Source organism: Aquila chrysaetos, chromosome 15, assembly GCF_900496995.4.
Source record: "Aquila chrysaetos chrysaetos chromosome 15, bAquChr1.4, whole genome shotgun sequence".
NCBI lineage: Eukaryota > Metazoa > Chordata > Aves > Accipitriformes > Accipitridae > Aquila > Aquila chrysaetos.
Window position 1 is genome coordinate 4,847,272 of NC_044018.1, and position 23,762 is coordinate 4,871,033.

A 23,762-nucleotide genomic window follows, 5' to 3' on the forward strand; every position below is an offset into this window, starting at 1 on the left:
GGTGAGCCCTTCCTCGTCTCGTCGGGTCCCATTTTAAAGGGAGCCCGGGGTTTCCACAAGCGGGTGCTTCTGCTGAGTTATAAAAGAGCTTTCCCTGGTACTTTTTTTTTTTTTTTTTTAAAATCCCCTTTTTACATAACTGTTGCACAGTTCTTGGACACCAGAGAAACTTCCTGATCCCCCCCCTCGTCCCCCAAACAACCCTCCCAGACTCCACTGGGAACTGCGAGAGCTGTTTTGAAAGGTTTCATGCAAAACATATGCTCTACTAAAAATAATATCATCGGTGCGATTAAAACAAAAGAAAACAAACCAAACTAAAAAAGCATGGCATGCAGCCTTGCTTTTGGAAATCGGGGCCAGTGTCGCTGGTCTTCCCAGCACTCCCTGCCCGCGGGCATCCTTCAGCCGGGTCCATGGGGCTGGGGAGGGAGCGTTTGGGGGGTCCCCGCTCCTCAAAGCCCCGGTAAAAATAAGCGGGCGGGGGGGATTCCCTTTTCTCTTCTGCTTGCAGCTCCGTTCCCCCCTCCCTCCCCCGTTTTCCCCCTGCTTGGACCCCGGGCGCTGCTGCTGCTGCCGTCCCCGTCCCCCCCCCCCCACCCACCCACCCACCCGCTCTCTCCACCCCGGGCCCCCCAAACTTGCTCCGGGCGTTTTTGCCATCACACCACGGAGAGAAAGTAGGTCACGGCTGAGTCCAAGCCTGACTGAAGCCGAGGTAGCCGAGCCTCGAACGCTTCCCCATAAAACAGACATTGGGGTCGTCGTTTGCAATGGTTTTTTGTTGTTGTTGTTGGTTTTTTTTTTTTTATTGTTATTATTATGATGATGATTTATTTTGGACACCTTGGACGATCAGCTGAGTCGGGTCCTGTAGTCCAAGCTGGAAGGAGAGGGAGAAGGGAGGTAGTTTGGGAGATGGAGGTGGGGATGGATTTCTTTTTTGCTATTCCCCCACCTCCCTCCGAGAGAAATTTTAAGTTGCAAAAACCGATCCACCGCCTGTTACGGCTCCGTCTGCCCTCTTAAACTACCACTCTCTTTAAAAACCAACAGATAAAACCCAACCCAGACAAGTCTTCAGAGCGGGTATTTAACTAAAATAGTTCACCGCAGCAAAAGCGATGCTTTAAACTGGTTTTCACCCTCAGGCTTCCCTGTTTGAGCACACGTGTGTGTTTGTTTTCAGGGTGACTGTGCGGAGGGTTACACTGACGGTCCTTTTCAGCCTCTGATTTACAGGAGAAAAAAAAAAAAAAGATGCTTTCTATAATAACACTGAAAAAATAAAAAAATCCTGAGGCCCTAATCTGCCCCCCCTCTTCCTTCACCCAACCGCAGGGTAAACCCCGAGTCACTCCGCAGTGGCTCCGGGTTAGCCCTGGGGATCCGGATCTCCCCTCGGCTCTTCTTCAGGAATGTCGATTACAAACCTAAATAAAGCCGATTTGGGAAAGGAGGGGTGGAAGGGGTGGGGATGGAGGGGGGACGGAGGAAAAAGTTGTTTTAGTTTGAAAATTTCCTTTTGCTAATTACTGGCGCTGCAACTGTAGACCTAAAGGTAGAAAATAATCCCGCATTGTGAATACGAACAGCACTCCCGATCTGTACATAAGAGTATATATATCTATATATATACACACTCACATCCACGTATACATAAGTGAAACGTACAGTAAACAGTAACATAGCAGTGGAGAAAAAAAAAAAAAGTTTCCTAATATTGAAGGCTTACATAACATTTTCTTTTAATGGCTAATATTTTGAAAAGAAAAAGAATATTTACTCCTAATTCATCTGGTAAAAGCAAAATGAAACGAAAGCTCACGTTAACATGACATGAGGTTTATTATAGGTCTGCTTAGAATGAAGAGGTAAGAGTGGTAAAAATATGGACACTTTTGAGTCAGACAGAAATAAAATACCAACATTTCTGAGAAGCAATATTTATTGTCTTTTTTTTTTTTTTTTAATGTAGAGACATGTCCTGAATTTCCCCAAAGCCTAGATTGGGAAAATAAAGACTTCTTGGCGTTATAAGTAAATCCGTCTGCAGAATCGAAGCAGCACCAACATTCAAAAAAACTGAAGAGGAAAATACAACAAAACACAACAATCTCTTTTTTTTTTATTCTTATTCTTATTATTTATGTAAATCAGGTCATCACTGGACAAGAAACCAATTTCTACCCATTACCATAACAGCTTGTCTATAAAGAACAGAAAAGATTCAGATAGGATACTATCTAGTCAAGCGGGATTTTTTTTTGTTGGTTTTGTTTTTTTCTTTTTTGTTTGTTTTTTTTTTTAACTTTTTGTTTTTAAATTCCCCCACCCATTCACAGAGGTATAGATTCACAGATAAATAACCCAAAAACTACTTGCTCGCCATATTTACACATTCCCGTTAAATTAAGCATAAATAAATATATACAAACTCAATACTGAATGCCTCTCCGCATTTCTTCTCAGGAAGAGTCGATAAACTGATATTTCTCACTGCATGGTCAGATTTTTCAAGAAGAGGAGGTGAAAGGGATAGTTTGGGGCATAAAAGGAGAATTGGTTTTTTCTTTCATCTTTCCAGTTTCTCATTCGGTTTTTCAGAGCTTTACATTTGTTTGTTTGTGTTTTTTTTCCTTTATTTCTCGCTGGCACACAATGTTTCGTCTCTCTCGAAATGTTCAGGCGTTTGCCAGTGCGTTTGGGGATATTTTCTTTTACTTTTTCCCTTTGTATAAGAAAATATACTATTTGTAAAAAGCCTACGGTCTCTCTCACACAGGGAAGCCGGAGGGGAGGGGGAGTTTGGCCGGATCGATCTGGCAATGCTTACGGCAGCTGAACCGAGCACCAAATTCTCCGAGAAACGTATTAAAACAGAGCCGAACAGGTCTGCGTGATAAACCAGTCAGAAAGAGATGAGCACGGGAAGGGAATAAGCCCTTTGGGCACAGCTAAAGGTCTTAAAACCATCCTCCCCCCCTCCCTCCCAGCCCCAAATGCAAATTTGGGGATTTGGAGGGAGGTTGGTCTGGGATGCAAAGGGACTTGAAACAGCTTCTCACAGAGAATTTCTATCAGGTGGGACAAGACACGACCCGATTTTAAAGAAATCACCGGGTTGTAAAAGGATTCCCATAAAATTGGCTTCTTGTTTCCTTCACACCTTGTGTGAATAACAACCAGGGGAAAAAAAAAAAAAAGTCAGGGAGCATACAAAAACAAAGATCTTTCCAACGGAAAATAGAGAATTGTTATTTAAAAAAAAAAAAAAAAAAAAGGCAAGACTAAGAATGAAATAAAATTTACAGCAACCCACCTGTTTGCTTTCAAAACAAACTTTTCACGGTCTCTCCTCAAACTTTTCCCTTGAGTTAAAAAGCAAAGCTGCCGTGTTAATCCTCCTGTTTATTGATTTATGATCCCGAGGAAACCAAATCTTTTAATAACTCAATTATCAGATAAACGTCTGAGGTGCCCCGCCAACACAAGTAGTCAGGCTGGGAAAGTGCAGGGGAGCAGGACAGTGCCTTCGGGCGGGAGGCTGAGTTTAGTTTTTGGGGAACCTCAGTCCTCAGCGCTGATAGGAGCCACTGAGCAACGGGTATTTCCCTCTGGGACCAGCACGAGGCTAGGGACAAGAACAGAGATGGGTATACTCCTATGCTGTGTTTTCTCCCTGTTTGCATTTAAATCGGAAACCTTGTGGATTTTGTCTCCGTACTTTGAGGAGCAAATGGGGGGCATCCCACTGACATCAATGGGAATTTTACTTTTGGCTTTATTTCGCCTGAGCGAAGCACAGCCTGGCATTCGCAGCCCGTCTCTTCCAGGTGGAAGGCACGAGAGGGAGATCCAAAGTTGTCAGGTGTCAACTGAAACTCTTCCCTCAACCTTCTCAAGGTTTAGGTGCTGGTCCAGGTGACCAAACCTGTGCCTAGGGCAGATTTTCGAAATCTGCCTAGGGCAGATTTCGGCGGCAGCAGCAGCAGGATCAGGCCCTCACACATGCGTGAGTACGTGCACGTGTGTGTACAGGTCTGTCCCCGAGAAGTTGCAAGTGGCTCCCTCTCCTCATCAACTTACAGTGGTGGTGGGATACTGCCTTCTGCAATTAAAAGGAGCATCCCCAACATCCCCCCAAAGACGAGGAAGGACCATCCCCAACAGCCCCCCAAAGCCTTCAGCTGGCAGCTCCGGGCTGGCAGGGAGCAGGTCCCCATGTCCCTGCGTGTGCAGCTGGGGAGGTGAAAGACTGAGAGCTAACTTGGGGTGTCCCCCCACCCAGGACCCCCACTGGGCTGGGTGACACCGGAGGGCTGGGCCCACGGGCTCCTCACAAAGGCTTTTTGCAGAGGGCAGGCAAAGCAACGTTCAACATTTTGTGCTCTGCTTCAATAAACAGAATATTCTCGTCAGGCAGAGAAGGGAGATGTGCTTTCAGGTGGTGCCATTCATTCCTCCCCAGATACACACACGCGTACCCCTTCCCTTTCCCGCGCATCGCTGCTGGGGCATGCCCTGCGCTGGAGCTTGGATTGTCCTTCCCCGGGGGCCTGCTGAAATTAGGGGGTGGTTGGCAAGGGGTGGGTTTTGGAGGACCAGGGGCTGCCTTGGGGCTGCTTTTCAATCTGGCGGTCCCCAACCTACCGGTGGGGGATCCGTGAGATCTACATCACCCAGGGATCCACGCCTCCTCTGGCGACATCCGCGGGGGCGTGCCAATTACCAAACCAACTGCCAGGGTCGAAGACTACCTCCAACTCCTCCCACGGAGAAGGCTGTCTGCCTCAGTTTCCCCCTTTTCTCACGTGAGATTCCCCACAGCGCTCTGCCCCACAAGAACCAAAGGTACGTGAATGAGGAGCAGCTCCAGAGGGGTTAGCGCTCCTCGGGGCTGCGTGATTCCTGGGTTTCTATTGCCACATACGTCCCACTCACGGGTAGGGAACAAAAGCCGAGACCTTCACTTGCTGCCCAAAGATTTGAAAAGCAGAGCAGGCCCTCAGCTGTAGCCGTTTCTCAGATAGCTAAGGACACTAAGGGTGACAATCAAGAGGCTCATTTGCTTCTTTTTGTTTTAGGAAAATGTTGTTGGGGGATGTTGAGAGTATTGCTGAATTCTTTCTCCCCCACCATCCAACTTTGCAAAGTATCTAGAAACTAAAACAAGGCTAAGGCTTCTCTTTTGTTTCTCTCTCTCTCCCTTGTTTTGAGTTCAGGTGTGCCTGCTTGGGTTGGTGGGATTGAGTCCTGCAGCTTTAACAGGGATCCTGGGGGGAGGCCTGACCCCACTGGAGTTTTGCCAGCGACTCCAGGAGATTTACCCACACCCAGTAACTGTTCTGACATAAGCAAAAAGATGTGTTAGTGCACGAACCCTACCCCACTGAGAAACACATGCAATTACCCAATACGGCAGAATCCAAACAGAAATTCATATCCTTACACTTCAGCATTATTTTTACCACAGAAGACAAAGAAATGTATGTTAAAAAAAAAAAAAAAGAAAAAAAACAGACTTGCCCTCCACCCCCCCAAATCATATGCATAAGACATCCTGTCACACACCAAAACCACCGAGAAAAACATTGGCGTTAAGAAGTTTTTTCCCCCTACCACACTGACTTGTTCTAAAGCAAGAGTCACAAGACATTTTTTTAAAAGCTTTCTCAGAGAAACAGATTTCCTTAGACTGAGCTCAGAGATCAGGATATTCCCTGGCAAGCCCTCCCCACTCCCATCACGAGGAGCCAGCTCACATGGCAACCCTTTCCTCCCTGGGTACAAAACCCTAGTGCCAAGCAAGTGCGGTAACATTCAACACAGCTCTTATTTTCTTTGCGATATTACACCTCGATTTCAACTTATATTTTTTTATCTCGTTCAAATTATTCCCTTTGAGCTTCTTTAAAGAAGTGCACCTACAGAATTCGGAAACAACTGGCTTTGATTTGAAAAAGCAAAAAAAAAAAAAAGAAAAGTATCAGAATATCAGAATTGTGGATTTTTTTTCTCTGTACCTGATATATTGTGTAGGGATCTCTAGTCCTCTTTGAAGAAGCTCATAAGCCAAGCGGGCAAAGCTTTAGGAAACAGAAGAAAATAAAATAGTGCATACTCCTGAGAAAGAATTACATACTCATATCACTCATTTTTTGTTGCTGTTAACAGTTCTTTAAAAATGGGGGAAGGTATCTCTCACACACACTACTCAAGGAAATTAAGGACTGAAACATTGGCATAGTTAGGAATATAAAACTCCCTAGAGAAAAAGAGGAGGTCTCAGAAAATTAAGAAATCAGCTGACATTTTACCAGACCTTACTTTCAAATTTTGCAACCCATTATAGACAAGGCATTTTACCATCAAAGGCAAGTACTAATTACAAAGGTATGTTTGCATGCATGAATATGTGTGGCTATACACACATATTATATATATATATGGATATACCCATATATATATACAAACATACATAGGATACACACGCACCCCGATCAGGTTATGTGTGTGCATACACATATGCACACACATAGGCACACACGCGCCCATACACACCTGTAAACGCTGGTAATCTAAACAGAGAGTCTGTCTAGACCAGGAAAAACAAAAAAAGTTCTTAAAAAACAGAGTTAGCTAATTCGACTGAGCTACGACGACTCGAAACTTCCCATCTCATGGCATCTAATGTTAAGACGCTGCCATGAACGCAGCTCGAACTGGCTGGTGTTGGTGACTTTGTGAGAGGTCTGCGCGCTCGCCTCCCCTCCTTTCCTAGTCTAGACAGAGCCAGGGCGGTGAGGTGAGATGAGATGGGAAGAGTTGGGGGGAATGAAGTGATGGGGCTGCTCAGAAAGGAACGCTCTGGAAGATCGTTTGAGCTAGGGTGGAGACAGGACGTCGTTAAAAAAAAAAAAAAAAAAAAAGAAAAGAAAAAGAATAAACCAAAAATAATAGCAAGACAGACCGTGCAGCTCAAGAAATCAAAGCACTGACACCAAAAATGTTTCTCCGATTTCTTCCAATAAGTTATTCATTTCTTTCTTTTATTATTATTATTAATTATTATTATATTCCCCTCCCCCCCAAATCATTATTTAAAAAATGTGAAAGAACAGAAGTGGGAAAAAAATCCTGGTGGTTGTCTTCACATGTTCCTGGCAAGAGACTCTGAACCACTGGTCTTGCGCCATTGTGCTCCTCTGATCTTAAATTATTGTCTTTCTTTTATTATTATTATTATTTTATTATTATTATTTTGTCCTACCTAATAGAATTCTTCCAAAGCCCAATCCAATATTTTTAAAGCTAAAATTAAGACGGTTTTGTTTTAAAAGATTATCTCTCTCTCTTTCTTTTCTCCTTTTATTTATTTAACTTTTTTCTTTTCCTTCCTTTCTTTCTTTTTATTTTTTTTTTCCTCTCTCTCTCTCTCATTTTCTGTGTTTCTCTTCCTTGTCTCCAGTTTTACTACCTGGTCCTTCGCCAGATGTGTGCCTGTTAGCAGTGTTGTTGTTCAAGAACATCTTGTCCATGCCTTTGAGAGCTTCAGTCAGGTAGTTTTGAAGGGCCGTGAGGGCAGCGCAGATAGCGGGGGCCCCAAAGCCGTGAGTGATGAGGCTGAAGTGAGTCAAGCAGCTCTGAATGCCCGGTTCCAAAATAGGGGTGGGCCGGCTGTTTCCAATGGGTGTCCTGTCCTGGGCCAAGAGATCTGTAAATTCTTTACAAAGTTGCCTGCACGGAAGAGAGAAAGGCAAAGAGAGGAAGAGAGAGAGAGAAAAGCGGTGGTTAGCCTCATCCCACACTTCACCGAGACAACCAAGGTTGAAGGAAGGGGCAGGTTCAGGCCAAAGGTGATCCCAGGCCCCAGGACGGGACATTTTTGCCACCATCCTTTCCCCCAGCAGTGCTCGGGGACCGGCCACGGCGAGCCGGCAGCTCCCTGCTCAGGATGATGTTCTTCAGGAGAGAGGTTTTTGCAGTTGTGGGATGACACCAGGTCTGGAGATAGAAATCTCTCCTGCAGCCACAAGGATGCTTCTGGGGAGGGTTAGATTGGATATTAGGAAAAATTTCTTCACTGAAAGGGTTGTCAAGCACTGGACCAGGCTGCCCAGGGAAGTGGTGGAGTCACCATCCCTGGGGGTATTTAAAAGACATGTGGTGCTCAGGGACATGGTTTAGTGGTGGACTTGGCAGTGTCAGGTTTACAATTGGACTCAACGATCTTAAAGGTCTTTTCCAACCTAAATGATTCTGTGATTCCGAAGCCCTGTGAAAACCCAACCCTGCTTGGTGGCTCTAGAAATAACCCGGCTGAAACGGAGATGTGCCATGGCTTTGTCAACCACCCATCTTCCCCGAGGCCTGACCTTGGCTCAAAGCAGCTCTCACCAGTGCTGTTCCTGGGGGAAAGCGCAACCACGCACTGATTGCTACTGGGTGGCACAGGGATGTGGTACAGGGAAGGGCCAAAATGGAGCCTCCTCTGAGACTGCTCAGGTTGGGCCACCTTGTCGAGAAAGATCAGGACTTTTGAACTCCATGCAGGTTTCTTCATCTCATGAGGAGCAAAGTGAACACTTGCTACTTTATTTTGGGGGGTGGCACCCCAATTAACACATCAGAGTTGACATCTGGCTCTTGTTTGTTTGCCCGCACCTTTGAAAAATCAGATTTGATTTTTCTAAGGAATTCCCCTACGCACACTTTTTTTTGCATTGCTCTGGTCCAAAAGGCCTTCAAGTCAACAGGTGCCCAGGCAATGTAGAAACCCTGGGGGTTGGTGGGGTTCCCAAAGGAATAATTTCTTTGAGATAGATGCCTACCCAGGGACTGGAGAAAAAAAGGCCAGAATTAAAAAAATAAAGAGAAAGAAAAAGAAAAAAAGAAAAAAAGAAATCCTTAAAAAAGGCATTCAGCTCTCATCCTCTGAAATTCTCTGAAATTCCCAGTGGGTTAAAGGTTTCAGAGGGTGGGGAAAGATAAAGGTCTACTTCTATGTGTATTATCCATTAAGAAAGTGCAAGAGAGGAAACTTTGAATTTAGAGAACAAACAGTAATGAGTCCAACATTTTACATCTTCAAAGAGCAAAGCAGGGTCTGCGAGCAATTAAAGTTCTGGGACATTAATATCTTCTGACCCTGCGGAAAAGGGCAATCAAATTCCAATCACGTCTAAAAAACATCTGGACAAATTTGAGCAAATGATTTTTCAACCCTCCATATATTTCTTTAAATTACACTGTCATCGGAGGCAAGCCACATCCCAGAGCATGAAATAAATGAGAGCTGTTTGGGCTGGTAATTTTTTTTCTTTTTCTTTCTTTTTCTTTTTTTTTTTTCCTTTTTTTTGCCGGATAGATAGAGACGTGTGGAGACACACAGCACCCACTGCCGAGGACCCGAGCAACCTATGAAGCACCCAGTTAGTAGCCTGGGAGGCACAGCCAAGTGTAAATCATCACATACAGCACATCCACCGAGAAAGTCCCAAGGGAGAGAGATGGGCTGGGGGGACCAAACCGAGGAGCATTAGCAGTACATAGTGGTGGGGTTTTTTTCTTTTTTCTTTCTTTTTTTTTTATTAAACATTATGGAAAAGACATTGCAATTTGGTAGCAGACAAACAGGTGTGTGTGAGCAGCAGGAGGGACAGACAGACATGCTGTTGAAGCAAAACACGGATTTTTGGTCCCCTTTTCATAAAGATTTTTTAATTGGGGGGGGCTTGGAGACGATGTACAGTAGCTAGGGGACAGTCGCCTACATCCTCTATAGGGACAGTGGGCTTTGGCAGAAACCCCCCTGCAGAGGGACGCAGAAGCTATAGGGTCTGCCTTGCCTATAGGGCGACTCGAGCATCCTTCCTCCCCGGGGGACCGCTAGAATTTGGGGTCTGGCAAGTCCGTCTGCTTTCAAAACGAGCTCAGAGGAAGGGTTTCGGGAGGGGGAGGATAGAAGGGAGGCTGGGGGGGGTCAACTTCGTACTCACTTTGTAGCAAGCAGCATGTTTTTCCTGGAGTGGAGGTCGCTGGGGTCCGTGTGCTGTCTGTTCAGGTACTCAGAAACAGCTTTGGCTGGGAACTCCGTTTCGCAGATGTACCCAAAATCCCGAGCTAAATGAACGGCCTCACCTGGCGGGGATGAGAGGGGACATTAACACCTCCGGGTACCGCCGGCCCCGGGCTGGCTCCCACCTCCCGAGGCTGCTGCCCACCGCTCCCTCTGCGAGAGACCAGCTCTTTCGGGCCGGGTTTAGAAACCTTATAACATCCCTTGTACCTTAGGGACAGGCTCCAGGTATATGGTTTCCCTCCACAAGCCTTGTTTTGGGGGGCAGAAGTAAGTTGATGGGACCGATTTTTCAGCTGATGAGATTTGTCTTTGCTACAGTGCGCTTGTGATGGTACCTACCCCTGCAGCTGGTTGTGCAGAACTGTGGGAAAAGCACGCACACATATACATACATACACACATGCGTACACACACACACATATACGTTTTCAAATTAACTGGGCCAGAAAAAAAGCGAGGGGAAATTAGTTCAATCCTGTAAGACAAAAGGACCCAAACTTCTCTTAAGGGCAGAGAAACCATTCCTGTTTCTATACACCAGAACCTTGTCCAAAATTTTACAGATGTGGACATAGTCTTAATATTAATGTCAATTCTTTGTGGGACATCATATACGCGCTTGTTTATACACACCACAGAGCACTTGCATCACGATCACAATTATTGCCACATCTGTAAAATGATGGAGATAAGTGCATTTCATCCGATGGAAATTATTAATCCGCATTCTTAACTGACCATCATGCAACAGGAACTCCTCTCCGCCCGGTGGAAAGGTAGCAACCAATGGCAACCTTTTCTGTGAAAAATAATAATTATTCTAACTCTAATTGTCACTTTTCCTGCCTGTCTGGTTTCAGGTTTCTTGCCTCCAGAGGTTCGTGTCATCCAACTCCTACTGATGTACTTCATGCCACAAGAAGAAGACAGTAGCTGCAGAAAGGAGGAAAAGAGGAGGGAGAAAAAAACCCTCAGACTCTAGGGGGATTCTACCAGATTATAGCTCAGCCCCTATAGAATAAAGCATTAAACCCTTTAAAGCACCGCCTGAGGGACCAGGGGGAAGATTTCCAACACGCAGAACAGATATGTCTAATAACTCCAGGACCACATTATTTTTAACGATCAGGAGTTGCTTTCCAACGTCATCTTCTGCTTTCCAAGGCTTCTCGCTAATCACCAAACCGCTTAATGAAAGCGAGGGCACCCGGAGGAGCCTGGGGGGGGGGGTCCCCCCCGCCACCGTCACCCTGCGCCGGGCAGGATCCCCCCCGGGCACGGCTCGGGTAATCCTGGCCGGAGCGTTTCTGCTGGTGGCAGAAAAGAAGATGAATCTCCAGCAGGTAGAGCTTCTTCCTAAAAGGAAGGAGCTCTCTCAAGGTAAACTGTTGATTTGTAAAGAAATCAGGGGAGAGGAGGGTAACGTTCACCTTACTACACACTTGACACAGATTTTAGCATCGCTGAGCAACCGCACTGGCTTTTGAACCTCAAGCCAGCTTCGGGGAAGGGCTGATTTTGCTGTGAGTGGGGTACACCGGTTTTCACCCACGCAGAGGGGGTGAAGCTGCACTAACCCCGGTGTTAAAGGGCAGTTGTCGCCCCCCCCCCAAATGCTTCACGTCTCCTATAGTGCGACCCTATATCCGTAACCTACGCGGAGCCTTGCGCACTGGGCATAACCTATATGCGGGTACCAGGAGGAGCTCCTCTCTTTCTATCAGCCCCCATCTTTTCGCGAGCCTGCCTTCAGCTCTGCATGCGGTAAGGTCTTATCGCTCACATAACTCAATCAAAAGAGTTGAAAAGTTAATATCTAGCACAAATGTTTATGCACGCTTATATGCAGAAGAGATAAGTGGATTATTTATACGCCTCTCGGTGTGTATGTGTAAGGCAGATACATATAATTCATAATTGCATCCATACTATTCCGGTTATGTTTTTTGGAGAAGATCCAACTTCTCTTAGCATAAACATGCACATATCCTAAACATATTAGTGGTTCTAAATTTTACTTTTCAATACAGTAACGATAAATCAAAGAAACACGCCGAACACCAAAATGACATTAGTTGACTTGAAATGAGGTAAAACTTCAGTCTGCCCTTCCCTCTCTCCTTCCTCAGGAATAGCTTGTGTCTTTGTTCAGTTCTAGCCACCTTAAGGTAAACCGCGCTCTGTGACTCTTCAATTGCTCTGATTTCTTAAAAAAAAAAAAAAAAATCTGTATGATTTTTCCTCGTTGAGCGTCCTGCAGTGGCCATGAACAAGCTCGGGAGGAGCAAATTAGCGAGAGGATGGAGGAGACGTGGAGTCGGAGAGCACAGGCTGGAAATTAACAGCAATGAGGAATGGGATTGCCCTGCAGAATCACACACACGTGTACACACATGTACACACACACACACACACACACACAACCTCATTCTTGCCACCAAGAGGAATCACTGAGCCTCCAGCCAGCGACTTCATTTTTGGGGATGGGATCCTTAACCGTGCCGCTGTTCATGCTAACCCGCCCTGAATTTCACCTCTGCAAGGTTTTCCCACCTGATCCCGAAAGATGGTGGGTGTTGGTTTTTTTTTTTTTTTGGCTCGTAAAATGTCAGACAGGAGTTCAGAGCAGGCAGGGGTGTGAAGGGAGCTGCGACCCTCGGCTTACCTTCCACCAGGGAGGTGAGTAAAGTGACATTTGCGGCCTTACGCCTGCCGGCTGGTAAATTCAAACCGATTTTTTCTAGCCTTTCTCGCAAAGATCTCCCCCCGTTTTTCGATTTGGCTCTAGAATTGCAAAGAAATTAACATCGTGATTAACCCCGCAGTGTTCCTGGAAGAAACGTTTAGTCTGTGCAGTCAGTGGAGCCTGGGAGGGTTTTCACTCGACGTTAAGGACTTCGGGTGTGTTGGTTTCTGCTCGGGTTTGCTGAGGTTTGCTTAATTTCTCCCGGGGGTAGGAGTGGGGATGAACCCACTTTTCTCCCTCTTTTATCCGGGGAAATCAAATAATGCCAGACAGCAGTAATTAATGGACAGGGTTCTGATCCAGAGAGCAAATGGGTTCCTACTCTATGACACTAACTCCTCTTAGGATGGAGTGAGGAGATGAGCAGAAAGGTAGAGGAGGAGAATTAAATCCTCGGTTATTCCAGGAAAGAGCCAGAATGGGAAGAAGAAGGAGGGGGGAGGTGTGAAATCTGAAAAGCTCGAAGGGAGAATGTGTGTGCCTGTGGATAAATAGAAAAAGAGGAAAATATTTATTAAATCATTTCGTGCGTGTGTGTGAGCGTGTTCTTGGGCGGGAAGGCGATGCTGAGAGGAAGAGCTCACCTGAGGGCAGGGTGCGTTATACAGAGGGAACCGATTGCCTGAAGGAAGATTTGAATATCTGTCGGAGGTTACTGATAAGGACAATAAAAGGATGATGGAGCTATAGGTGCGAAATACAGGGCTATTGTTCGGACGCCTATACATATGTAAAGCCCCAGGGATGAAATCTTGCCACCTGCGTAATCAGGGAGAGTTTTGGCACCTCAGATCAGAGTCTATCCCGAATCTCTCTCTTAGTTCTTACTTAAAATTTGTTTAAGAATTAGCAGTCACGCTTAGCGAAAGGAAACCAGAAACGACAGACAAGCCAGACTGGCTTCCCACTATTTTATATCAAAGTAAATAGGGCTAGATGGCAGAATTGCAAGAGAGCAGCTTTCTGTATTTCATCTGCTCTGAACCAAAAGCTTGTCTAAAATTTAGATTCAAGATAGGAACTGAAGTCAGCAGCAGCCAATGGTTACGGCTTGGGCCACCTCCAGAAATCCACTGAAGTTCCGTAATGATGTTTCTTTACCTTGATAATTATATTTTCTACAGTGCATCTCTCAGATGTTCTCCCTGCTCCATTTGTAGCTGTACGGAGTGAGCAGGCAGGTTAGCATCTGTAAGTAAAAATCTCTGCTGCTCTCACTGGCAAGGATCACAGCTAAACATTGATTACAGACATTCACGTGGAACAGCATCTATTTTAGGAGACCTTAATTCTCACGTGTATATTTGGGTGACTGACTGCATGTAGCAGGACTTTCCCCCTCCTCTCCAGACACGGAGCTGGAGCCCCTGACGTCATCACAGATTTTTTTTTTTTAAAAAAAAACAAAACCAAAAAAACAACAACCAAACAACAGAGCAAACAATTTAAAAAAAACTTAGAGTCATTGTCGCCCAATTGCTGCTACGGATGTTGGCAAGATATTTCCTCCTCTAAGATTAGCAACTTTTAAACGTGATCTGAAATTTTTTCAGGGCCAAATTAATTGCATTTGTTTCTGTCTCGAAGTTGTGCCTTATTTTCCAGTCCGACGTATACTTCACGTGTAGAAAATGAAGCCTTATCCCCTCTCAGCTCTCCATTGGCTTGAGTGAACTGGTACCATGTCATGATTTCTTCCCTGTTCTGACCAGAGATAGAGCCCTAGCTCACTTTCCTTACAGACAAGTCATACGGACAATTCACAGTCCTTCAGTCACTGTCAAGAAGATAAAGGCCTTTCTCCTGTTAGTCTTTCCAGCTGAGGACCTCGGAGCTTAAATTCTTGTTGCTTGTACCTAAATGCACAATATCCTACTTGATGTGATGGAGTGGCAACCAGGCCTCCAGGTTATCCCTCGCTCCTCCTTTTCCTCAGTACCAATAATGCCGGCTATTTTGAGGTCCTCAGCAAAATCCACCAGGACATTAGTGGGTGATTTGCACAAAAGTTAAATGACAAAGGCCTCAAGACCAACTGTGAGTAATTCCTCTAGCAACCTTCTCTAGATGAAACGCTAAGTTTCTGACTTTCAAAGCTATCTGTTGATGGCCTTTCTTTGGTCGGGTACTTACCTACCTTACAGGTTGCCTATTAATCTCCTGCCATTTCAACAATGTCTTGTGTGACACCATGTTAATTGCCTTATCCTTATCGCCATATAGAGGAAACCTCATGGATTTATCTAGGAAATCCCAGAGATACCTCAGGTCCTGAAATGCATCAGGCTCATCCTGCAACACCTAACTGCAACATGCCCATCACGGCATTTTATTCCATCCTTTTGCTTAGAGAGAAGCGTGAGGAGAAGGAGAAAAGATAGAAAGTGTGTGCAGGTACAAGAGTGAAAAAACTTCTTGTCTCGGTTCCTTCATTTTGGGATGCTTTGATAGAAAACGTACAAGGCCAAATCTTTCTCTGGTCTCCACATGTTCACCTCAATGCCCGAATACAGCATATTTCCACCTTACCCTGAACGTTACACACACGTGCTACGTCAGTAAGATCAATGAGTATTTGCAATCATCTTTACCGTTGACCAAGTATTTCTGGTGCATGCACGGATGCCCACACATGGGCATGTTCACACTCTCGCCCCAGCCTCTTACCTTCTAAGTACTCCTCCTAGGAGGGATGCATTCAGACACTCTGGAGGAGAAAGGCGTCTCTGAACTTCTCCCACAGTTACTTTATACTTTGAAGTTGAACTAAGCAAAGACAAGCGGCCAGGTACAGAGCAAAACACCTCTCCGGTATTGACTGAAATTCCACCCAGGAAGCCATCTTTATTCATCATCAAAGAAGTAACAGATTTTGGAGGAACCGGAACTGGAGAAAGAAAAGGGGAAGAGGGGAGAGAGAAACCATCATGCCACGAAGGAGTACAGGATAACCACAGTCTCTCTGACATGCACAGAACAGCAAAATGAAAGGGAATTTGGAATCTCTGGCTACCTCCAGCAACCTAAAGGGTGCTGCTCCCCCAACCTCTAGGAAATTGCTCCATGAATGATGGATGGAGAGAAGGGTGGTGCAGTACAGCCTCTATGCAGGGTTTGATCATTGGGAAATAAAATACATATTGGCAAGCACCTGGCAACTTTCGGGTTTGAGCCTGTGTCTCACCCAGAGCCCCCCGATGCCTTTTGTACAACGGACAGCGCCTTTCTGGAGGGGAAAAAAAAAGGAAAATTTACTTTTTTTGCTAATGTTTCCATTACTGCTAAGCTGAGCCAGGAATAAATTCACTACACGAAGAGAGTTGCTGTCTTAAATAAGTATCAAGGCTGGAGGATACAGCAACCAGAAGACAGCTCTGTTATTGCTTTGTGTTTTTATTAAGTCTGGTTTATGAAATAAAATGAGTCTTTTCCTTCAGAAAAATGAACACCAGGAAAAAAAAAAAAAAATCTGGTCTAACCATGGCATTCGCCACCTTGATCATATTGTGCTGTCCGTGAAGTAGTGGGAACTCTCCCGCCCCTAAATAAAGCTGATCTCGTTACTGTAACACGTATTTAAAGGAAGTTATGGGGAAAAAAAAAACAAAACAGAACAATAAAGCGAAACTACACAAAATAAAAACATGTCATTCTGTCCACGATAAAAGGGAATATTTCTTTTCTCTGAGAAACTAGTGAGGTTATTTTAAGAGTAACCAAGGGGACTATAAGGCACAAATTCCTATAATAGCAACCAGACACACTCCGAAATAAACAAAAAAAAAGGCTAAACTAAAAATGAGAGCAATTCCCCCGTGACATGAATTTTGTTTACAAATGAACTTAAATAGCTCCCTCATAATTGTAAGTGTTATGATTTACAGCAGGTGCTCTAATCAATCAACCAATCACTTTAATTTATAGGGAGCCTCGCTGCATTTTCCCAGTTGTTTCATTTCTGCAAGTAATTGATAACAAACCGTACTTAAGGTATGTTTTATGCAGGAGTTAATAAGAGCTGACAGCTGCTACTGCTGCTTCCTCTCGGAATCGCGGCAACACGCGTTTCCTTATAGAAAATATACTCCGAAATTGGGGGGGTTTGCTGGTGGTAGAGTCCTGGCAGTCCAGCGGGCATGTTTCAGAGGAGAATACTAATTGATTACACACCCTCGTCGAGCAGATACTACTTCACAGTCTCCCATTTCCACTCAATCAATTGCAAAACCAATTCGGCAAATAATAGGGTTCTATTATGCACATATGCCAGCTATTTAGGTAGTTATAATACATGTCAGTTAAGTCATAAAACCCCTGTTTATTTGCAACATATCTGGAGAATCAAACCATTAGGGTTGAGGGGATATTTAAGTCGTCTGGAGCTGCTAAACAATAAGATCGGGTATCCTAATATATTACCAAGTGCTAACTACTGGGCAATTGCCAATTTTATAACCTCAGTGTATGGAATAGACACAACCGTGTTTCACTGTTTTTATTACAGATCATTTCCTACTGCCAGACCAGACCCCCACAATAAAAGCTCTATAACAGCTAAAAACCAAAAGGCATGTCGATTTTAGATATACATATTGCTTCATATGCCTTGTATATAGTCTCCAGTATAAACAAATTATTTTGAGTGGCTTTACTTCAGGGAATCAGAAAGTGAAATGGATTCCTATTTCTCTATTATTTTTAGTTAGGCACTTTATGCAGCTCATAAAGGCGGTTTCAAATAGTTTGAGAACGGCACAGAAACAGTTATAAAGGAGTTAGAGGCCCGCTCCTGCTTTCATTGCTATTAATAGGACCTTTTTTTGCCATTGATTCTATAGGAAAAGAATCGTTTGGGGTATCAGAGGTAGTACTAGCAGGCAGAAAAAAATATATATCTCTTCTCTCCCCCATTATGCAGAGATATATCACTTATTTCATGCACGATGTTCTGCAACGTCATTCGAACTAAGCATCAAGAAAAAGTTTAAAAAAAAAAGAAAAAAGAGATTAAAGCAATGCCACCAGACAGATTTTCATGACTGGCATTTTTTCTTCGGACAAACACACGGGCTCAGTGGTTCGAGTACACCTTTACAGTGGCTATATTTAGTGACCAGTTTATCAGGTCACTGTCCAGTGAACTGAGAAATTAAACAAGAGGCAGCAATTCCACGAACATCTGATCTTAGTCCAAACTCACTAAAGAGAGAGGGACCTGTGCAATGCTTAAATGTACCTCACCACACTCGCTTTGGCCTTTTGGAGCACTCATTACATTAGTTAACCTTTGAAATATGGATTTTCACGTGCTCAGTATTTTTTTTTTTTTCCTTGCAAATTGCTTTTGGGAAGCAGGCTGGCTCCCTTCCCTGCTATGCTGAGAGCTCCTCAGCTTTTCTTCCTACCACTGCCTCCCCGAAAATGACCGTATGAACATCCCCATCAGTTGGAGTCTAATAACTCTAAACCCATTTTAGAAGCTTACCAGGCGGTGTAAGCATATCTATTGCAATTTCATAGCTTCAGAGAGATGTATTCTATCTAGGCTCTATATCTTCTGTAAATTACCTAATGCTGCCTCAAAAAAGTGTTTGCCATGGAATGAATTATCTCTATCTATATCATATCTATATGTTTATCATGGCTATAGCTTTTCAGATATAGCCCAGACATTACCAGAGATAATATAACGTGTGAAGAAAGATACACGTCCGTGTGTGCAGCTGCATATGCCAAATCCCTGCGTGCATGTAAACTGTAATGCAGAGTATATTTTTAGTCCATGTCAACTTTCCCAGTTGGTTAGGGATTGCCATAACTGCTGAAATAATGCAGAATAACACACACGTATATATGCAGCGTCCCCACCACTTCTGCTTTAACTTTATCCCATTTAGGTTTTGTTATCCCCAGCAGAAACTGTTCGATTTTCTTTCACTCCCAAACTCTATTTGCTGTGTGAATGTGAGCACTCACAAATACATAATTCCCCCTTCCAAAATCTCTGCCTTCTCTCTCTTTCTCTCTCTTTTCTCCGTTTCTTTCTTTCTTTCTCTCTTTCTTTCTCCTCCTGTGGTTCCTTCCAGCCTCTTTGTCATTTCTCCCCCTTCCATTTCTCTTCAGCTTATCAATAAACCGGGAGAGCAACAGTAGCCGCTTGATTTGTTAGTAATTATAAGCATACTGTTCCTGCAAACGGGATCTCTAGATGAGTGAGATCGCTTTAAAACGACAGCAGGAAATGGTGGGGAAATGGAGCATGGCGAAACTCAGCGTGAAGCTTTCAGTTCTTTACATGTTTACAATTTTCTGTGCATACATTAAGTCTTAGGGTTTTTTTGGTGGGGTTTTTTGGTTTTTTTGTGGTGGTGGTTCTCTGTTGGGTTGCTCTCCACAAACGCGTGAAAATGCGCAGAAATGCAGGCGTACAAGAGGAAATGGAAATAAAAGGGCATTTTAGCAACACTGAAAATAAACAAATAAATAGAATTATGTCCTGAAAATAGCTGAATAACAAGGCTCAAAGATATGGATATCGTTGCAATAACCCTGGTGAATGATATGATAGTCGATCAGTCAACCAAACAATCAATCAGCAGAAACGTTTCTTATATTGCTTGCTAACAAACGTCATGGACAAACTTATTACTAATCAGCTATCGAAATGCTTCCCAATCTTTTTTTTTATCTGCCTACTGGGGCCGAAAAGAGCAAAAAGTTCTTTGTCCATTATAACAACAGGACTTTCTTATAACTGGTGATTTGGTCCGACTTGGTAGCCAAACCTAGAAAGTCCGGGGGCAGCGTCTTACCCACGGCCAGTAAAAGACCCCGTTCTTATTTTAATTTTCATGAACAAATACAGAAAGTGTGTATTCGTGTCCTCTTCCCTCCTGTCCCTCTCGCCTCCTCCTCTTCCCCCAGCCCCTCTCTCCTCCACCGCAGTCCCTTTCCCCTGAAAGCCGGGACTAAATTTCAAAGTGAAATTCATTCCCCCGAAATTGTTTTGCATTCAATTAAAGGGGAGCATAAGGTTCAATGGGTAATCCAGGAAAAAGCGCGAAACTGAGTGGCAGCGAGGCAACATCTCCGATTCCCAGATCTAGCACCTGAAAAGCTGGGGCCAAAGCGGGTTTCAGTTAATCATTTATCCGGATACTTCCAGAAGAGGTGGGGAGGAATCTCATGCTGTATTATTAGGAGTTGAAAAAAAATGTTAAGACACCTCCTTTCTTGTGTTCCTTTAAAATAGCGTGAACAATAGAGCGTGTTTGCAAGACGATTAATTAAGGTGTTGGGGTTAAACTGGCCTTTCGTGCTAAATCAGATGTGTGCAGACGATGGTCAGAAACAGCTGAAAGTAAATAAATACATCAGGATCATTTTAAGGTCACTGACCGTGCCCCAGAGTCACAAAAAATTAACCTGGGACTCGGGCCACGCAAGATTTTGCAGGAGGACAACTTCTTTCGCCATAGACGGTGCCAAGCAAATTTCAGATGAGCAGCTGACAAGGGGACTCGATCTTTTATTCCTGACACACGGAAAACCTTCCCTTCATTTCAGCAGAAATTGAGGGAAAGGCCTCAAAACGTGCAGCCGGTAAGCTCTCAAAGCCGAGTTAAATCTGGTATTAATGCTCTCGGTGATTATTATCATCTTGATGATTTATCTGGCTCCCTCCCTCCCACTGCCACCACCCAAATCTTAATGGAACTAGGAGTTAACGATGATTTTTTAATGTCTCGTTGGATTTTTAGACTGTTAATGTACCGCATCCTTCCCATTATTAGTTTATTGATTGTTCATTGACCATTCCCCTTCAAATCGTATTAACCACCCTCTGCCAGTTTAGATTAGGGGAGTTTAAAAAGCACCTTTCATTATTTCACCGCCACCACCACCACCACAGTAGAGTTCAGGCTTGGTAGCTTAATGCTCGCTCTAATGGGGCAGCTAAGAGACGAGGGGCCACGGTCCCTGCCTATTGCATTAATAGCTCAAAGGGGGCTAATACAGAAAATTAGCCTTAAACGAGCTCTGGAGATCTCCAAATGAAAGAGCCATTTATCACGCTGGCTACCTTCACTCCACTCGTTTGCTCTCTCTACTGGGAACAACTCATTTCCTCTTAACTAAATTACTTCAGAAATGTCAAGTAAGCTCAGATAGCAAACATAACAAGAGACTGTGTATATGTAATCTATTGCGCGGGATCGATACGCGAGATAAATCGATAGCCGTGTATGAATCCCTATATAATTTCCTTAATATTTTTGGCAATCCTTTTGCATAGATAGATAATTCCTTCTGCAGGCCTCAAAGACCACAAAGAAACAGACACTTACAGTCTGGATGATATAATGAAGTTTAGACTTCAAGTCCACAGCATGCTTTTCCCACTGTGATGTAATTAAAGCATTTTAGGCACTAAACTAGGTTTTGGTGAAGTAGACCCCCTCCAACCCTCGTCTAGCAAATATGTATCACGGGGAGTGCTCCACTGCACAAAAATCAGTCAATACCTATCTGTCTATCTATGCCATCCGCCTGCAATAATGACTTGCAGAGTTTAAATAACTTATTCTTACTTCAAAGTACATCCTCACAGCTACAAACTGCAGGGAACAAAGCGAAATTGATACTGAACCCTCTCTGTGTTGCTCCTTCTCTCGTCCTGATTAAATATTGTCTGCCACAAACGTGACCTACTATTTATTACCCATTTCTTTTCCTCCGCACCCAGGAAACTCGCTGCACAAAAAGACACTGAGCTCACAATATTCCTTTATGCTGGAAAGTTTCTTAGAGCTCAGCATTACTTCCAAGGAAGAAAATACCACTACAGTGACTTTAAAACAGTTGCAGACGAATCTCAGGATAGGGTTTAGTAAACTAATTTCCAAAGGGCATATGTATCCTCTTCATCATGGATAAACTGGGAATATCTCTTCCTATGGCTGCAAACAGGCACATGTAATCCCACCTATATGGACTGGGTCTCTATAGGCGGCAGCTGCTCGACCTGGGGCCGTTGCAGTGCCCATGCACAAGAAGCACACCTAAATCTGTACCTAATACATATAACCATTAACATTCCCATTTTAGTGCTATTCGCTATCTAACTGTAGCACCCAGCATGCACATTAAATATCTCTGCTGTCCTTGCCATCTGAACGAGGGAGAGACACAGACAGAGGGAAAAAGGGAGTAAAAGAGAGTATTTTGAACTGGGTGACCAAGAGAAGAGTGTTCTGCGAAAAAAAAAAAAAACAGATTGCGAAAGCAAAAGGCGAGCACGGAACAACGTTAGAAAGGAGTCTCTCGACCACAAATCAAGCACCAATTAATCAAATACACCCAAGAGGAAACATCGTGTATGAGGTGTCAAGTGGGGGTGGGGAGGGGAGGAGCGGGGAGGGAAAGTGAGAAAAAAAAGAGAAAAATACAACCAGAAGCCATCAGGTTACAGACCTAGAGCACAAAACCTGCTAAACATTCAAGCTGAACTAAACCAGGAGAAACAACTTTTTTTTTTTTTTTTTTTTTTAAGGTAAGTAATTTTCTGTTTCTCAAAACCACCTTCGGCTTTTCAACCGGTGGTCTTAAATGATGCTGCCAAATGGTCTTCAAGTTTTCATCTGTCCTCCCTCAAATAACTAGAGCTTGATCTTGTGTGTGTGTGTGTGAGAGAGACTGTACACGAGGATTTGAATTAAAAAACAATAAATACACGGAAGGACCTCATGCTGCCTTGAACACATTTTAAATAAACACTCTCCCTGTTATTTTGCTTTACATCCTAGAAGATCATCTCTATTAAAGTATTTGTGCGCATTTGACAAATAATAAGGTCCTGGAGATAAGTGCTGTTGATAGTAAGCATAAGGGACAGCATTTCTAAGCCTCATCTCTGGTACTTAAAATTGAATCTAGAAATAGAAACTCCTTAGATAATTAAAGATAGCTTTTCCTACATTTGCAGTGTGTGATCTGTTTAATGTCTATCAGCATAACACAACACTAATCGCCAAGCATCTTCGAGTGACTGTCAGAGAAATGTAAAAAAATTAAGCAGCTGCAATACGCCCAAAATGAGTTATTGTAATTACATTTAATTAGTTTAATTAGTTAATTATTTTGCTTACAGCTGTACAAGAGACTGCAAACATTTGTTAATATCACATTCCCTTTAACAGTATGGGGTGATTCTGCAGTTACACTAAATCATGTGCGCATATGTAGAAAGATTTAAAAAATGGGCATGGGGAAGGGGGGATTCTTGGAGGAAGGGGGGAAAGAAGTCGGGGCTGCCTCTCCATAGGCATTTCTTTCCCTCCCCTTCACGTCTGATTCGCCTGGGAAATGCATTTAAGCCCCCAAAGGGAATCAACCCCCTTCCCCCATTAAAAGCCAAGGGGTGCCCATCGAGGACTATTGGGGGGGGGGAGGAGGAAGAGGAGGGTGCCCGTGGAAACTGCATTTGGGCATGGGGTGCTCCATGAGAGAGCATTTGTGTAATTAAACCCTTTGAAGGACGGGGGAGGGGGGATATCAACTTTTCCTTTCACATCTCTTTCCTTTTCCCTTCGCTCTATCTGCCGATCCAATCAACTATTCATCTTGCTGCCATGTATGCCTGCTTCCCGGATAAATTAATTGCCCCAAAGTAAAAATATATCATGAAGATATTGCTACACAGTAAAAGTTTGTCTAGCTTGTTGGAATAATCCATACCTTTTTTAATGACAGACTGGTCCAATAAGTTCATACCGCTGTTATTGGCATCTTCAACTGACTGTGGATATAAAAACATCACTATTCAAATTGACTGGATATTAAAGAATCGCGTACATAAATCATGTCATTCCAAACTGGAGTTTCTGTTATTTCCATTTATATTAATTCACTAGGGGAGGAGGGATTTTTTTT

At 43.8% G+C, this 23,762-nt stretch overlaps 1 protein-coding gene across 3 annotated transcripts in view; it reads right to left on the reverse strand.

Moving 5' to 3' along the window:
• Window positions 1-747: 747 nt before the first annotated feature.
• The window catches only part of TFAP2B (transcription factor AP-2 beta), a 34,402-nt gene continuing 11,387 nt past the window's right edge, over window positions 748-23,762 (reverse strand). The window contains exons 4-10 of one of the 3 annotated variants that reach the window (XM_030037710.2): window positions 23,568-23,628; window positions 15,498-15,717; window positions 12,750-12,868; window positions 10,002-10,143; window positions 7,481-7,740; window positions 6,027-6,089; window positions 748-883 (exon numbers count right to left, since the gene is read on the reverse strand). In XM_030037710.2, coding sequence (XP_029893570.1) covers window positions 6,049-6,089; window positions 7,481-7,740; window positions 10,002-10,143; window positions 12,750-12,868; window positions 15,498-15,717; window positions 23,568-23,628 — 843 coding nt within the window. In that variant the 3' untranslated portion in view covers window positions 748-883; window positions 6,027-6,048. Of the gene's footprint in view, window positions 884-5,076; window positions 7,741-10,001; window positions 10,144-12,749; window positions 12,869-15,497; window positions 15,718-23,567; window positions 23,629-23,762 lie in introns of those variants that run through there. The other 2 variants (XM_030037708.1, XM_041128889.1) reach the window with 2 other exon arrangements.